Here is an 18,779-nt window from a genome sequence, read left to right as displayed (position 1 = left end):
ATAAAGTACATACCTAAGGCATGCCATCTTCCCAGTATCATTCTTATGCTTGTTTAAGTTTTATGATGAATATTTTGTTAGGGGAGGAAATGTAGAAACTCTGTACTTCAAGTACTCTGATTAAACCTCTTTCTTTCACGAGCGTATATTTTATAACATAATTCAGTAATTCTATTTAAAATTCCGGAAGTTTGCTTCAGAAAATTATAATTATCTACGTCTATCGGTGCTAGAAGGTGGATTGAACCGAAGGTACACACTTTTTTGGTTGATACCCTACAGTAATATGTTAGTTATTGATAATATAGACTCTAAAGAGAGAAACTGACCAACTAATACATTTAATTTGTTACTAAGAACAATTTTATTAATGAAAAATAGCTGAAAGTGTTGTTAAAGTTGTAACAGGTGGCACTCTATTGTCAATTCAGTTAGTGAATGATCATTAGCATGGGCTGATTTAATTGTGTACAGAATCAAACAGCCACATAGCTGTTTTTTTATGCATCCAAACGAATTGGAAGCAGCCAGCAAGGAGTGTCTACTGATCTACAGAAAACGAAACTATCAATCTTTTCTTGACCTTGTTACAACACGTTGAATTAACATTAATAGGCTAACAGATTGAATATCCAGATTACTTAGCAAAATAATTAGTTTGGCCTGAAGTTTTATTTATCATCACATTGAAATATAATCCATTAATTGTTATCTTTGGGCAACTGAAAAACATGAGTGCTAGATGTTACCACTGCCCGCCTCTGAGGAAAGTGACAAAAACAGCCGCACCCCGCTGGGAGTGTAATCTAAGGCTCGCACGCAATTACCAAAGCAAAAATCTGTCATAAACCATAGGAAGTCCAAAATGGTATCGCGAGCTTTGCTAATAATTTAACAAAATTTCTTGTCGAAAATCATGTCTTCAAGCCGAGTTTTCATATTTTTTTCAAGGCATTTTCGCTTTTATCGGAGCCAATAAATTATATATTTTAAAAATTACGTTCTGGAAAGGAAATGCGGTGGGTGCGCAAACTACGTGTGTTATGAGTTCAGAAATTTATTTGAAAAGACAATTTGCATATATATTTATCTCTCTTGGCATTATTTTTAAGAATTCTACGTCACTTACAAGGGAATACGCTCATTTCCGAGGTTATAATATGTTACATATTATTGGAGAGTAATGAAAGACTCTCACGTGAATTCTTAAAAAATTTCAAATAAATATTTTTTTTTACCAATAGTAAGGTTATTGATGTTTGCATAACAATTTTTTTAAAGTAACAGTATCTAATATTTGGTGCAGCATGGGGATTAGAAACTTCTGAACAAATGCCTATAAATAAATAATTGTGATACATAAAGTGGTGGGCTGTGAAGACTCGGGCTCGCCGCGGAGTTGCGGGACACCCTGTGGAGGGAGCGTGGCTCCGTGCGCAGGGCGTGCGCAGTCCGCGGCTGCACGTGGCGCTGCGCAACTCGAGCGTGGAGTCGCTGCGGCGGAGCGTGTTCCGGCGCATGGGCCCGGTGCGCAACGTGACGCTGGACGTGCGCGGCAACCGCCTGCGGGCGCTGGGCAACCCCAGCACGGGCGGGTTGCCCGGTCTGCCGCGAGCCGCCTTCCTCGCCGAGCTGCGGGTCGCGGGCAACGCCTGGAGCTGCGACTGCGAGCTGGGGTGAGTCGCTGTTCCCGTGTATGCTTCTGGTACTGAGGAGTCGCTGTTCCCGTGTATGCTTCTGGTACTGAGGAGTCGCTGTTCCCGTGTATGCTTCTGGTACTGAGGAGTCGCTGTTCCCGTGTATGCTTCTGGTACTGAGGAGTCGCTGTTCCCGTGTATGCTTCTGGTACTGAGGAGTCGCTGTTCCCGTGTATGCTTCTGGTACTGAGGAGTCGCTGTTCCCTTGTATGCTTCTGGTACTGAGGAGTCGCTGTTCCCGTGTATGCTTCTGGTACTGAGGAGTCGCTGTTCCCTTGTATGCTTCTGGTACTGAGGAGTCGCTGTTCCCGTGTATGCTTCTGGTACTGAGGAGTCGCTGTTCCCGTGTATGCTTCTGGTACTGAGGAGTCGCTGTTCCCGTGTATGCTTCTGGTACTGAGGAGTCGCTGTTCCCGTGTATGCTTCTGGTACTGAGGAGTCGCTGTTCCCTTGTATGCTTCTGGTACTGAGGAGTCGCTGTTCCCGTGTATGCTTCTGGTACTGAGGAGTCGCTGTTCCCGTGTATGCTTCTGGTACTGAGGAGTCGCTGTTCCCGTGTATGCTTCTGGTACTGAGGAGTCGCTGTTCCCGTGTATGCTTCTGGTACTGAGGAGTCGCTGTTCCCTTGTATGCTTCTGGTACTGAGGAGTCGCTGTTCCCGTGTATGCTTCTGGTACTGAGGAGTCGCTGTTCCCTTGTATGCTTCTGGTACTGAGGAGTCGCTGTTCCCGTGTATGCTTCTGGTACTGAGGAGTCGCTGTTCCCGTGTATGCTTCTGGTACTGAGGAGTCGCTGTTCCCGTGTATGCTTCTGGTACTGAGGAGTCGCTGTTCCCGTGTATGCTTCTGGTACTGAGGAGTCGCTGTTCCCGTGTATGCTTCTGGTACTGAGGAGTCGCTGTTCCCTTGTATGCTTCTGGTACTGCGGAGTCGCTGTTCCCGCGTATGCTTCTGGTACTGAGGAGTCGCTGTTCCCGCGTATGCTTCTGGTACTGAGGAGTCGCTGTTCCCGTGTATGCTTCTGGTACTGAGGAGTCGCTGTTCCCTTGTATGCTTCTGGTACTGAGGAGTCGCTGTTCCCGTGTATGCTTCTGGTACTGAGGAGTCGCTGTTCCCGTGTATGCTTCTAATACTGAGGAGTCGCTGTTCCCGTGTATGCTTCTGGTACTGAGGAGTCGCTGTTCCCTTGTATGCTTCTGGCACTGAGGAGTCGCTGTTCCCGTGTATGCTTCTGGCACTGAGGAGTCGCTGTTCCCGTGTATGCTTCTGGTACTGAGGAGTCGCTGTTCCCGTGTATGCTTCTGGCACTGAGGAGTCGCTGTTCCCGTGTATGCTTCTGGTACTGAGGAGTCGCTGTTCCCGTGTATGCTTCTGGCACTGAGGAGTCGCTGTTCCCGTGTATGCTTCTGGCACTGAGGAGTCGCTGTTCCCGTGTATGCTTCTGGCACTGAGGAGTCGCTGTTCCCGTGTATGCTTCTGGCACTGAGGAGTCGCTGTTCCCGTGTATGCTTCTGGCACTGAGGAGTCGCTGTTCCCGTGTATGCTTCTGGCACTGAGGAGTCGCTGTTCCCGTGTATGCTTCTGGCACTGAGGAGTCGCTGTTCCCGTGTATGCTTCTGGCACTGAGGAGTCGCTGTTCCCGTGTATGCTTCTGGTACCGAGCACTGCTTGTAGCTTATAGATGACTGATCAAGAAATTATACTGAAAAGTTTCAAGGGGAATGCTGAAACAACACTCCGGAGTCGTGTATTTCCAAAACTGGCCATATCCCTCAGAACAGTTTTGCGAGAAATCGAGGAAAACTGTTTACTCAATTCCATGACGTTGGCATTCATGACGGTTTATTAAATGAATATGGCCGATTTTGTAATTGACTGCTACTTATTCACCGTGGGTTACCATGGAATTTGATTTTCTAGAACAAAACGATTTTTTTTTGTGGAGATGGCCGGTTTTGGAAATACACGACTCCGAGTCTGGTTTTCTAAATAAGAACTCTGGATGGTTTTGTTTTTAAACATATAATCAATCGACTCTCGCTAAAGATGACAAGGCGACGAGAACACGACGTAACCATTCTCTCGTAGAGTCGCGAGTACTGGCGGTTTGTCATGTTGCCCAGCTGTGAATAGTGCCTTTCCTTCGGCCGCGCTGGAGTGCGCCTGCCTGAAGCGGTGTGGCCGCCCACTTTATCGTGGGACACACTTCCGCGGAATCCCCTTGTAGCAGCGCTCTACCTCGGATGCTGCACGAGAATCCCGCCTTTAACCTCGCCATCTCAATACTGTCCAGCCCAAAAAAACATTGCGGAAATGGCGCTTGACCGCATTTGATACTGGTTAGTAAGCATTAGTTAGAATCTTTGCGTTTAAATAAGTCACTCTGATAAAAAAAAAATGTCATTTCAAACTGTTTCCACAATGCAAACATACTACGCTTCAGGCAATGTTTTTTTTTTTTTTGCGTCCAATCGATTTCTAGCTAAAATATTACAGATTTTCAAGATGCTGGCCAAGACAGCCGACAAGATGGCGGATGCCTTGGTAATAAATGATTCCAGCACTCCAGCGGGTAAAAATTAACCAATCTGGCAAATGTGTGTAGCTTGCTACGTTACACTGCCGCTCCTGGTATAGACAACTGAAAACAAGATGGTGGCAGCACTCTCTAGCAGGTGATGTGTGTTAACTAGTGTTACTGGAAGCATGTATTGAAAAGATAAATATGGAGGTTCTGTCTCGTACAAGTGATGCTATTATTCTTTCAAATTAAAAAAAAAATTCAAGTCAGAATATGAGTGTTATTTTTTTTATAAACCTCATTTAATTCTCATTCTAGTAATTATCTCGACATCCGTGCGGTTAAAAGCATATGGTGCAACAACTATCTGAAGAAGAAAACTGGCCTCACGCACTTGCCTGTAATCATGCAGACATGGCCACCTATAGGCTAGGGTGGGTTGAACCTCCGACTCTGCACTTCCATCAGGGTGGTGGCAATCTCACTGTCGGACCCGTTATACACAGCTTCACATTTTCTCCTTCCGGCTGGATGGCATGTTATTGGGTCATGTGAATTTTGTAATGTTGTTTTTGGTTTCTGGTTCTCCGAGATGAATCACAAATACCTATGGTCCAATGAGAACGCAGTTCAAGCGTAAAGTGGTAAGCATTCCAGCCTGTCACCAAACAACAAGAATTTTGCAGGTGTCTACCCAGAGCTAGAGCCGCGATTAGTTAGAGGATCCTTTGGGTAGCAAATTAGACTTGAAGCACATATATACTGCTTCACGTTGATGCTTGGACCACAGTAAGTTTGACACGCCCTTGACGAACCCGAGCCAATGCAATAATAAGCATGGAGATGCGGTTACCCAATCTAGGTGCAACCTTGTTAGAGACCAATGACCTCGTGCAAGCAGGATAGCGGCTATCTCTGTTGCACAATGACACATAAACGGAGATGGATCATATAAACGGAGACAGATATCCCAGATAATTTCACCATCGCATTTGCTTCTTCCACAATGCATGGAAACTTAACAATTGGCCACCAGTGAGGTTGCATTTAAATGTTATGAAATATTATTTTATTAAAAATAGATATTAATTTAGCTAAAATAAATCTTATGCTTATGGGCACTTGAGCTGTATTGGCCGGTGTCTTTCTGCGACGGTGGTTTGTTTGCAGTTGCTTTGTGAAGAAAATTAATTTTTGTATTTAATTAATGGAATCAATATTTATATTATTTTAATTTGATAATTAGTTGACTAAAATATGTTATTGCTGACATGGGTTACCTTTTAATTGGGTGTTCTTCCTGTATGTTGGAAGTAGCTTTTTTCCAGAGTATTTAGACAATGTTGTCACAGACAGTATCGCAAGTTTTAATTTTAATTTTTAACCTTCTGGAGTTTTTGTTTGCTTCTTGATGGTTTTTTTATTCTGTCGTCATTGTCTTGTCTGGATAATATGTTAAATGTGTTCTTGAAAAGATTTCTGTAATGGGGAAGATTTGTACAATTTGCTGTTTTGCACTGGATTTCATATATGGACAACGAAGATGAACGTATCTATGTATCCTTCTTTTTTGTCTGTTCTAAAAGTTTTTCTATGGCATACATTGTAAACCATCAATGGCGCATCTGCATGAATATATATTTTTTTTAAAGTTCAGTTTTATCACTGGGCTTGACCGTGCGTCTCTATGTTGCCGTAGTTGAGGTTTTTTTTTTTTTAAATTCTGTACTTAATATTCTTGTTGCATCTGTCTTGTCGTTGTCTATTGAGTTCGACTGTGCTTTTATTTTTCTCTTCAAATTATATCCACTGAAATCTCTGTGTTGCCTAAGAATGAAACATTTGGCATCAGGAGATATCGGCTTGTTCTCGGCGCGATATTATGATCATTTTTGTTGAACATTCCTGGGGATATTTTAGTATGACAATGGGTGTACCAAGAGATATGTCCCATGGTAATTCAAAAATAATAATCCTATAATATTCATTCAAAAAGGTATACATATGTAATTATATATATAATTATATATATACCTAGAATCAGCAACGACGAGGTAAGTTTAAGATGCAAGCCCATCATCAAGCCGCTATATGATCTGGTCTTCCATTCATCACATCGACGTCCAGATGCTTCTAGAATCGATACCCTCACACTCAATAATTAAACTTAGTTAACGAGATTCCGTCACGAATGAGGGAGTGCATGCTGGAGCTTGAGATATTCCTCAGTGTTATTTTTCTCCAAAAAGAAATTTTTTTTTCTGAAGATTCGAGGAGACCAGGCATGATGATCGGGGCAAAGGCCATGCTTGGGGAATTGAATCACATCCAATAACGGACAGATGCTGCAACATTGCTTTTTAATGGTATACCTCCCAATGCATGCATCATGTACGGTGGCTGAATGAAATATTTTTTAAAAAAGTTGTTGGTTCTGCGGAAGGCCACGTTTCACACTCACTTCAATAAACGAAAGAATACGCTGTTTTTTTTTCCCCCACGACTATTACTTTGCCTTCCTCAAGTGTACTGAGGAAGTGTAATTTGCACTTATATATATGAAATATTATCTTACTTGTGTACACGTTGAAGAACGACTTTTACTTAAATATGTATATACAAAGGTGCATGTTTGTTGGAGTATAGTTGGAACATAAATGCACGTGTCAATGTTCCCCCCAGACAGTTGTGTTGCACGTGAATGGTGGTATGGCAGCACACGGTGTGGTGTTCCCGCAGGTGGGTGGAGATGTGGCAGCGCAAGAAGCGGCAGTACCTGTGCGCGGATCGCGACCGCGACGCCTGCCTGCAGAAGGACGACGACCTGCGGCTCGCCGTGTGCGCCAACAAGCACAACGCCAGCCTCGTGGAGGTGCTCAAGACCGACGTGGAGTGCGGCTGGGGGTCGGGCACCACCGTCGCCGCCGGCTCCCCGCGCCTGCTGCTGGCCCTCACCGTGGCCGCGCTCGCCGCGCTGCTCTAGATCCTCCGAGGAGTGCGTTCCCTAGTCGTCTTGAGATGCGTTCCATAGTACGCCTTGCCACGCTGCTCTAGATCCTCCGAGGAGTGCGTTCCTTGGTGCACCTCGCCGCGCTGCTCTATATCCTCCGAGGAGTGCGTTCCTTGGTGCACCTCGCCGCGCTGCTCTAGATCCTCCGAGGAGTGCGTTCCTTGGCGCGCCTCACCGCGCTCCTCTAGATCCTCCGAGGAGTGCGTTCCTTGGCGCGCCTCGCCGAGCTGCTCTAGATCCTCCGAGGAGTGCGTTCCTTAGCGCGCCTCACCACACTGCTCTAGATCCTCCGAGGAGTGCCTTCCTTAGCGCGCCTCGCCGCGCTGCTCTAGATCCTCCGAGGAGTGCGTTCCTTAGCGCGCCTCGCCGCGCTGCTCTAGATCCTCCGAGGAGTGCGTTCCTTAGCGCGCCTCACCACGCTGCTCTAGATCCTCCGAGGAGTGCGTTCCTTAGCGCGCCTCACCACACTGCTCTAGATCCTCCGAGGAGTGCCTTCCTTAGCGCGCCTCGCCGCGCTGCTCTAGATCCTCCGAGGAGTGCGTTCCTTGGTGCGCCTCGCCGCGCTGATCTAGATCCTCCGAGGAGTGCGTTCCTTAGCGCGCCTCACCACGCTGCTCTAGATCCTCCGAGGAGTGCGTTCCTTAGCGCGCCTCGCCGAGCTGCTCTAGATCCTCCGAGGAGTGCGTTCCTTAGTACGCCTCACCACGCTGCTCTAGATCCTCCGAGGAGTGCGTTCCTTAGCGCGCCTCGCCGCGCTGATCTAGATCCTCCGAGGAGTGCGTTCCTTAGCGCGCCTCACCACGCTGCTCTAGATCCTCCGAGGAGTGCGTTCCTTAGCGCGCCTCGCCGAGCTGCTCTAGATCCTCCGAGGAGTGCGTTCCTTGGTGCGCCTCGCCGCGCTGATCTAGATCCTCCGAGGAGTGCGTTCCCTAGTCGTCTTGAGATGTGTTTCGTAGTACGCCTCACCGCGCTGCTCTAGATCCTCCGAGGAGTGCGTTGCCTAGTCGTCTTGAGATGCGTTCCGTAGTACGCCTCGCCGCGCTGCTGCTGCTCTAGATCCTCCGAGGAGTGTTCCCTAGTCGTCTTGAGATGCGTTCCGTAGTACGCTCGCCGCGCTGATCTAGATCCTCCGAGGGGTGCGTTCCGTAGTGCACCTCGCCACGTTTCACTGCGATTCGTAGTTAATACTCCACGAAGGTTAACTATAAAACAATGTTTTGTATATTTACCAAATCTTAGTAGCAATTATTTTATTGAATTATACCTTAAAAAAAATGTAACTATAAACAAAGAATATACTTTATGCCTATTCATAAAATTCTAAAGTGCCACATTATTTGAGATGGATAATTGTATTTCATCCTTTACAAAATACGTATTCATATTAATTAATTATTCATAGCTTGTAGGCACTCATGTAAATATTAAGAACACAAAATATATTCAATAACATTTTATCATTTAATCGTCTCATATAGCTGTAATTGGTTATCTGAAAAAAAATTAAGAATTTTTTAAATTAATAGAAACAAATTAATGATAAGCGGAAGTACTAGCAAAAAAAAATACACCTATATTTTTCTAGGAGTTAAAAAAGAAAAGTGTTTTAAAGGCTGTTAGAGTGAAAGAAAAATCGACTTTTTTAATATTATAATCATGTGTATATGTATAGAGGCCACTGACAAGATTGAGATATTTGCAGTTTGAATAATCTCAAATATATTGTTACAAGAAATAGTGGTTGAATGTAAATGAAATGATAATTTATTTATTACAAAAACTCCAAGATAAAATAAATAGAAAATATGCAGTTTTGTATTAAAATATATTATATTCTAAGTAAAAAGATAAGTTCATTTTACAGTACATAACTTTAACAATTATTAAAAAAATTGTAAATTATGACTATGTTTTAATATTTATTCAGAGAATTCAAAGTGCAGTGTGATAAGTTAGCAATATTTGTATATAATACTTAATGATCTAAATATTTGCACTATTAGATAGTTATAAATAATATAATAGGCTTTTAAAACAAGTATTTTATATAATAGGTTTTGATTGAATACAAATTTTTTTACATAAATGTCTTAAGACAAAATATTTACATAGGCATCCAAACTATTTATTGACAGTTTTGTGACGAACATGTAAATATTTTTTCGTCAGTTTTATATTGTAATATTGTAAATTAGAAAGTGTTTGAACCACTTTTATTTTGTTCGCCAGGACGGGTGTGTGTTAAATTTACCAAAGTATTTTATTAGACTTTGCTTAACGTAGCATAACTCTTATTAACCACAAATGATGTATAAATAATGTGTATATTACTCTTGTGTATGCCATAATGAACCTCCAGTACATAACAAAAACTTTATTATGCTCTTAGGGATCTTCTTCCCGTGATTTTGGTTGTATAAAATCAATAAATATACTCTACACTTAAAATAATTTAAATGATAATATTTCCATATAATTACTTACAAACATATACACCAGATATATGATATTAAACATTGCTCACCGATGGTTGAGTTAGTGAATAATTTAAGTAAAACTATGTATTTTATTTTACATGACTATATGCAGTAGAGTATACAAACATGATAATAAAACAATAACTTTCCTTTCTGTATTCAACAAAAATATCATTTAGAAAATAAACTTTGTTTTCTGTTGTTATATTTTGTAACACCGTTTATGGTTTTAACAAAATATTTTTGTGTTTTCCTTAAGTTTCAGTTATCTGCATGTGCAATTGAAACAAATTTCTTTAAGCTCAATGCACTACATTTTTATGAACATAATAAACAGTTATTTACTTCAAAATATAAACTAATTATTTTAGGTTGATTAAATATTTAACAAAACATAGAAAGCTCATGAAAAGTTATTTAAACATTCATATCTCTCATACTTCAGTTTAGAATTATGCACACTATGCCTTTGTGTATTAAAGTTGTATTTACTATTTATTTGTTCAATGAAATATTTTTTTCAATTGTTTGTAAATAATGTGCCAAGTGTGAAAATAAATAAATCTCGTATGCCTACATATTTGAAAGATTTTTTAAACATTTTTTTGTGTATATCTTGAATAAATATTCTTAGTTTTTGTGGTTTACTTATATTTCAACAAATTACTTATAAATAACAGAACAAATATAAAAATGATTAATGATATTTTTTAAAAAAATTATTTCTTTAAATGTTTAAAACGTTGAAATATGATAAAATTCTTTTTTTTAATCTGTACAATTAAACAAACCATATTTATTCATACTAAATTGTATGATTATTTTTAACTATCCTACAAACAATTTCTTTAAACAAAACCTTATTTGTGTTTAGGTATGTTGTGGACTCCACCCTGCAACACAATCATTTTAGTAGCGTCTGATCTTTTAGGATGTCATTCTTTCTTTGTATCATTGATTATGTGAATGTTCATTAATGCATAATAAATAATTGGAGGAATTTTTGCATGTTTGTGAATGTTGTATGTCAGATATATATAAATGATTATTGTGATGTGCCTTGCTTAGTAAATTAAACTTTTATTTATATTACAGATGCCTCACGTATTTTATAGTTACACATTTGATAACATTGCTTTTAATTGAATCCTGAACACAGCGTACAGTTCCAGTGAAGTACGCCCTTGAAGTTGGTGGCATGAACAAAAACGTGTTATCATCCACACTTCTACCTAACATTCCACTGTCGACTTGCCTTGAAACTTTAATCCTTGCCTCTTAACTGAAGAGAACATGCTGGTTATAGCCTTCACCTTTACCAGTTATTACCACATATAATTTCTGTCACTCACGAGTATTGATGATGGCTTGTCTTCCACTGAAAACTCGCCTGCTTGAAAAAGAAAATGTCAGAAACTCTTTCATTACTCGCCAGAGATATATTCTCATGCTGCAAATAAACTTATGATACGAAACTCGGACGCGAAATTTAACGTAGAATTCTTTAAAATTATTCCATACGTGATACTAAATATATACACGAATTGTGTTTTTAACTACATTTCTGAACGCGAGTCTTAGTAAACGCACCCGCCGCTGTGATTGGCTGCCGGAGCAGCTACGTCAACTTTCGAACCATTCGATTTGCAGAGCGAAAATTTAAACTACAAATGTAAATGCTCTGTTAATAGCGAAAAAGACAAATAAAATTACTGAACCCTGGATCGGGACCTGATTTTTGAGATGGTATTTTATTAAAACACTGCACATCTTGTTGAAATTCATAAAACAGATAATACTATAAAGTTTCCCTTTGGCTTCGTGAACTTTGGTTCGCGCCATCCACCATCGCTTTTTATTGAACTTGACAGTCAGTGACAGTGAGGTCATAAGATGCGACAGCCAATCACGATACCGATATCAGGAAATGTTGCTGTCATAGACAAGAGTGATTACGAATTTAAAAGTACCAAATTCTAATGGCCGAGCCGAGATTCAAACCTAAGCCCCTCATTAATGTCAGTTCAATGTCTTTCAACTGCGGCATCTCTCCCTATTAATATTCACTGCTCAGTTTTATTTATTTATTATCTTATTTTAAGTGACGAAGTTAAGGTGTACCTTGTCTTACACTTTACCACATACATCGTCACTAACTATATATACATTAAAAATAAACAAGATAAATATAATATTATAGCCTAGAAATACCAAAAAATTGTCACAAATACATTCAAATAAACACTGAGTTAACACATCAGTAAGAATTAAAAAATAACAAAAAAATTAGTTTATAATAATTATACATATGAGCTTTCATAAAGAATAATACATTAAATATATTATAAAAATACCCCTTTTAAAAAATCTATCTAATGCTAAAATTATAATATTTAAAGATATTTAATAACCTAAACATTTATGTAAAAATCTAACGAAGACACGAACAAGTTTTTATGGGTCGATTGAAATTATGCAGCACGTCATTGTGAAACATATTTGTTGTTGCGAAAATGAGGCCTCGAAGTGTAGATAAACGTTAAATTGCTATTTAAAATCCAAGTAATTAAGAAGCTTATGTGATGTTAGTCACCAGTCACCGTGGCAGGTAAAAAGTTCGGTAAACCAGTAAAAATGCACTTAAGGCACCCTCCCAGTCAGTGGTGTATTTGCGTTAGTGAGGCGGGATGATAAGTGCGATGCTCGTTGGTGCTTCTAGTGTGGTATCGCCTCGATGCACAAGACTTCAAACTGGCGCGCAGTCTTTTAGACGTGCATGAAGCAAATATGAGATTCGAGCGGTAATCATTATACTAGACATGAAGTAAAGAAGGTAAAGGTGTAATGCTAGTCCCTTAAGAGGTTTCAAAAATCTATACCGGGGCTTTCGTGTTTTAAAAATTATTCCGAAATCACGCGTTTTAACTCTTTTACCATAAAAATATATATTTGTAAAACTACGGAAACAAAAATACTAATTCGATCTTAGCATATTCATGAATGCTTCTTGAAAAACAGAAAATCTTGTGGTTGCATCTGAAGCTTTGCACACCATTAGTGGGCCCAAGTATATGGAGCCTTAACTGTCGAAAACTCAAGAAAATACTATATTTGGTTAATTAAATTACCTTTAACGTATTTATACGCATGATTCCATTGTGGCGATTTAAACTTGCCTGTCCCAAGTCATCTCCATTTCCACCGGGCGTTTTCAAAAATGCCGGCAGTGTTGGTAAAGTGTACTCTCAAGTAATGACTTCACAGTTGGTACGCGTGTTACAAACACCAAGACTCTTGCTGCTGCAGCAGTCTAGCGGAGTCATGTCACGCCTAGGAGGTATGCAGCAAGCGCTCGCGTTAAGCATCGTAGGCTGCCTATCTACCAGGCATGTGTGATCTCTGTATGATGACATCGCAGTTACGAGGCGTGCATGTAACTTGAATTTCTTACATTTCTGAAGCTATTTGTCGTCCGTTCTTCGCGATAGTAGGGAAACGATAGACATAAATTTCCTTTTGCTTCTTTTTATCGCGACTTCTCATCTGTGGAGCTACAATTAGAACGAAAATAAAGTGTGTTTGGGCAAATCATGATGTCAGCTAACACACACAAAGTAGAGAAGTATTTTTTACTAACGGAAAACTACAACAACAATGATTTCAAAATTATGTTTTTGCGGTTTTTAATTGAGTCAGTACATTTCGTTCACTCATTATTTAATTCATCCTAACTCTGAAGGTACGGTATCTAATTTGTATGCAAACAAAGGTATTGGTGTATGCAAAATTGATGATCATTTGTTCTTTAAATTTTGCCTTTAGCTTGGTTTGATCCCGTTAGAGAAATATATATTTTGAAGCGAAATTTCTCTTGAGCTGTTAGTGCAAATCTAGGCGGTTAGATCATTAGACTTTGGTAGTTTCAATTCATAAAATGATGGAAATTCAATGCCAGCAAAATAACATATTCTAAAAATACCGCTGATAAAAACCAGTATAAGTATAAAATTCAAAAGGCCTCTATACAGCCACAATATAACAACATTAAATAAAAGGCGTTTTCAAATTGGCACTTATCGCAGCGAAACATCATACGAGAAGGGTTCTTCATGCATTTACCACTTCCGTGTCTTTGTGCATCCTTGGCAAATTCAAATGACATATCGGAGTAGCTAAAAGAATGTCTAGTCGATGAAGACGAAATGTTCAGACCCAAAACTGGATGCATATGTAACTGCTGTAGTACCAATTCCCGGTGAACTCTTACGCGCGTCAATACATAGCTATGTTTTTTTTTCAAACCTGTCACTTTTGGTGGTATTTAATTTAATTCTCTTTTTTGCATCAGTCAAGAACCGAACTGAGGCGATCGAATCAATCATTATTTTAACAAGTAATTTTTTGATGATTCGTAGATTTTTTCCGAATTTCTCACTTAATAAATAATGATTTTCAAGATAATGGCCAAGAATGCTGGAACCTGGCAATAAATAATCACTACACTCTGCCGATCAAAATTGAACTAATATGATGGCAGCGCACTCTAGCAGAAGAAAACAATGTGTTGTATCCAATAAAGTGGCCTACAGCAGACGAAAAATTGATTGCTGTCATGAAGTCATACTGGCCAAAGAAATTTCTACCTTGGAATCAGTGGTGAGAGATCAGTCTGCTGGTGGTGGCTTTCATGTTGGATGTATCCATCTACATTTTTTTAATCAAATGACCTTACCGGATTCAAACTCATTGCCTTTATTAAAAATTTTGTTTCCAAAATTTAATTAATTTAATGTTTTTATAAGTTAAAATGTTTTCTCGATTTTATTGCAAATAAAACACGGATTTTCAAAATGATGGACTAATTTTAAATGGTGGATGTTCTTTTCATTAAAGTTTTATTTAATAAATATGTTTATCATTTTGAAATTTTTTTCGTGACTTTATAGCACAAAACATTACGGATTTTTAAGATGGCGGCCGTAACATAAATTGCAACGATAGCGGTTTAAGATAAGTTTATGGCCTTGCGGCTTACGGAAGCTTGCCCATTGGGAATTTAAACCGCTTTGGGGAATTTTAAAGCCTCTGGAATTTTTTTTGTAATAAAATGGGATATTTTCCCTCGTAACGGGAAATTTTCCCTAAAATTAGGGAAATTTATAGGATTTTTGGGGAATTTTTAGTAATTTTTGAGGAAATTTGAGGAAATTTGAAACAAAAAATGGCCGCCGTGACGTCATAATTCAAGATGGCCGACTCCATTCAAAATCCACAACCAGCAACCAGTTCCAGTATGCCCTTTTATATACCACTATCGAAGATTATTATTTCTTTATATAATCTTAGCTATAAAAAAATGAAAGTGTATGTGCAAACAATGGCATCATCTTAATTTAAAAAATTGCTGCGTATTTCTTAATTTTTTTCAATTGGTCACCTACCTAAAGGAGGTAATTAAAATTTCATTAAGGTAACACATGTCCTCAACTAAATAAAACGGGAATTATAAAATCATATGCTTAATCTATACGAAAAATTCGAAAAGGCTTTTAAATAAAAACTTTATACAATATTAGTACACGGTTTTGTTATGAAGTAAATATTTTGTACACCTGATAGTTTATTTGTCAAATTTTTTCAAAAAAATTTTAGGAGTAATTTTTTTTCAATAATGCAATATCAGCAAAACCCTAAAATTTCGTGAGACAAGCTGCAGGTTCTGAGCTAGTCTTAAAAAAAATTCCACTCAGGGCCAACTACAAACACATAATCCATACGTGGGAAGCCATTCAGATAATAATGCGTATATATGTTTACAATTTATCTTGTCGTTATGAACCTGCAGCCCTAGTTTCTTGGTCGAATTCATACTCACGCTGTATAGATATTGTGTGTATGTGTGTGCGTTTGTATAGATAACCCGCGAAGAAAAACGACAAAATTAACTGCTTTCTTGGCCGCGCTGAATAAAACGTTGCGGATTTAATCTTATTTATAAAAATTAATGCTTGAGTGTTCGTTTGAGTGTTCGTCTTTTATGTGATCACGCATAGTTTTCCGATTGAGTTGAAACTTTGTACAGTTGTTGTTGGCACTTTCGCGAGAGTTTCTGACATAGTACTATCAACGTACAATGGGTGTTGCACGAGTCGTATCGGATAATTTCTCGTCCTATGTATAAATAAGTCTACAGACAGAACAACTCGCGCTGCTTATTATGCATGCCCCTCCTTGTGGGTGCGCCACTGTTTTTGCAGAAGCCCGTTGCCATGGATACGCAGAATGCATCAATTATGCAAACGCCCATAGCCATGGGAACGTAGAAAGCCTCATTAATGAAATGGCGAAATTTCTTCAAATACCACTACTCTTATGTGGTATATCACAGCTCCGCCCGCGTGGCATCTAGTGCAATAGCCACGCAAAACCACAATCCACCTTTTTTTTTTAAATATTAATGAACTTGAATTTTTTTTATATGTTGCGCTAGGTTGTGAATAAAAAAATGGTTTTATTGTTATATCTCTGGCTTCTGTCATCGTGGCGAGATAAAAAAAACTTTTTTTTTTTTTTTAGCCAGATCACAAATTTTTGAACACTAAAAAGTTTCATCACAATCAACCTCGAAAAAACAAACAAACAAACCACAGGTTTATACTAGTGTGTATACAGATATAGATAAATTTCGCTTTTGCATTGTCAATGCAGTCTTCGTATCAATGATAAATGTTTTTTGCATTGTCCGTGCATTCTTCGTCTCCATGGCTAAGGAAGGGTATTGTAAACGCTGTATGTATTGGGAGGTATGTACGAGAGAGGACGAGCGTGGCGAGACGCGCGCCTGCGGACCGCCGCGACAAGGCACGTGTGCTCCGGCGAGTGGCCGGGGAAACTCCCAGCTGCGTGCGTGCGTGCCGAGGGAAGACAGCTCGTTAGCCGCGACGGCCCGAGGTCGTGGGAAGGAGGCGCAGTCTCGCGCGAGGCGCGCCAAGGCCGCTGCCGGGGAGGATCTCCGTAACACTTGTGCCGGCCTTCGCGACAGCCGCTGGGAAGTGTGTTCTCCCCGGCGGGCATTGTCCGGGACAGCGTGTCCGCAACCGGACACCGCCGAGGGCGGACAGTGCAGGCACGTCGCGCTATCTGTTGGGCGGGCCCTTATACTTATAGGGTGGCCTACAGTATTACACCCAGGGGCGTAGCCAGGGGGTTTAGGGGTTCAAACACCCCCCCCCTTAGCACCAAATCTTTAATTAATTTCTTATTCATCACTCAAACATATTTCATATTAAAATTAATAAAATTTTTACCATTACGGGTACAATATTTAAATTTAAGACTGAAAACTGCTAAAATAGCACTATTTTACACCTTAAAATCCAAATTTTCCCGGGGGAAAACCCCCGGACCCCCCGCTTTAATACGGGGGGGGGGGGGGGGCCATGCTTCTTAACACCCCCATACACAAATCCTGGCTACGCCACTGATTACACCAACAGCCAGAGGGTACTTTGTCCTTATCCGAGATCTCACCATATCATCAGCAATCTATTCTGTGTATGTAAATTAAGACCCATGCCTTACCCGGGACTCGAACCCAGGACCCCTCGCACCGTAAGCCGGTGTGCATCCGACTACGCTACGGAGGTCGGCAAGGCGGGCCCTTGACTACTAGGCACGTCCGTGGAGCGAGGAGTGCGACATGTCGCGCTATCTGTTGGGCGGGCCCTTGACTACATACTAGCACAGGCTTCAGGTTCAATTATAACATTTCAGGTATATAATATAAATTTAACTACTTGATGACCAATTGCTTGATAAAAGATGTGCGATGTGTTACATGAAGTTGATAACATTTACACGTGTTTATGACTTGTTTCAAAAAAATAAATTGAATATTTCTTGAAGAATAAAGTAGTATGCAAAAGGCGGTACTGGCGCAGGGTTCAGGGTGTGGATTGTGGATGGGGTCAATGACCGATTGCTCTGATGTCACAGCGACCATCTCGGATGACCTCGACCTTTAAAATTTCCACAAATTTGCAAAAATTTGCCCAAAATTCGCCAAAATTGCCAGTATTTGAAAAAAAAATTAAATTTTTCATACGGTAATTCAAAAATTAGGATTTCGAAAAACCTTTAAGGTCGTTTGGCCTTAGAAAGAACACATAATCCTAAAAGCGGCTTAAAAGTGTTAAGAGCTAGCTGCTCTAAGCCGCCGAGGTCATGACCTTGAAAATTAGGATGCCATGGCAGCCATTTTGAATAAATTATGGCGTCACCGTTGAAATTTTCGTTACGGGGGCCAAATTGAAAATATTTATTTATTATCTGATTTAATATGTACTGTCTTAACGTCCAGCGATATAAAATTGTTATGTTATGCATATACATATATACATGCAAACAAATATATGCACATACACACATATCCGAATACTCAGATATATGCATACATGTATGCATATAAACATATACATGCATACACAAATATATGGATACATAGATATACATGCATATATACTTATACGTGTACATATGTACACATTTACATAATTATATATGCATATACGTATACATATATACAAATGTACACATCTACACATATATGCTTATACATATTTCTGCATATACGTATATACATCCGGACATAATGACACATATATATGCATAAACATAACTGTACACATACACTCACATATCTGTTGGAAGCGAGCTCGGGCTGGCGGCCTGCTGCGAGCCGTCACTGCGTGACGCAAGCGCCCGCGATGCTCGTGGAAGTGAGGGGCGACGCAAGGCCGTGCGAGTCAAGGCAGGGGCGTCTGTCCGGCCCGGCGCGGCGCCGTGACGCAACACCTCCGCCGGATGCCTCTGCGGAGACGCAACTCTTCAGCTGCGCACGTCTAGGTGATCCTTCCTGTTTTCACTATTGTCATTTTTTCGTTAACGAAGAGACTAGAAGAGAAGTTTACAGTTGTTATTTGCTGTATAACCCAATTTGTTCTTACCACCCCTTGAAATGAACGTAAAATTAAGATAAACTATTGCTAGAAAATTAGGAAAATAATTAAAAATAAT

At 40.1% G+C, this 18,779-nt stretch overlaps 1 protein-coding gene across 1 annotated transcript in view; it reads left to right on the top strand.

Moving 5' to 3' along the window:
* Positions 1-10,792, top strand: part of LOC134533547 (chaoptin) — a 40,447-nt gene extending 29,655 nt beyond the window's left edge. The window contains exons 14-15 of the mRNA XM_063371080.1: positions 1,441-1,676; positions 6,957-10,792. Coding sequence (XP_063227150.1) covers positions 1,441-1,676; positions 6,957-7,200 — 480 coding nt within the window. The 3' untranslated portion in view covers positions 7,201-10,792. The remainder of the gene's footprint in view (positions 1-1,440; positions 1,677-6,956) is intronic.
* The last annotated feature ends 7,987 nt before the right edge of the window (positions 10,793-18,779 follow it).

The sequence above is a fragment of the Bacillus rossius genome, chromosome 6, assembly GCF_032445375.1.
Source record: "Bacillus rossius redtenbacheri isolate Brsri chromosome 6, Brsri_v3, whole genome shotgun sequence".
Lineage (NCBI taxonomy): Eukaryota > Metazoa > Arthropoda > Insecta > Phasmatodea > Bacillidae > Bacillus > Bacillus rossius.
This window is presented reverse-complemented; position numbering and strand designations above follow the sequence as displayed.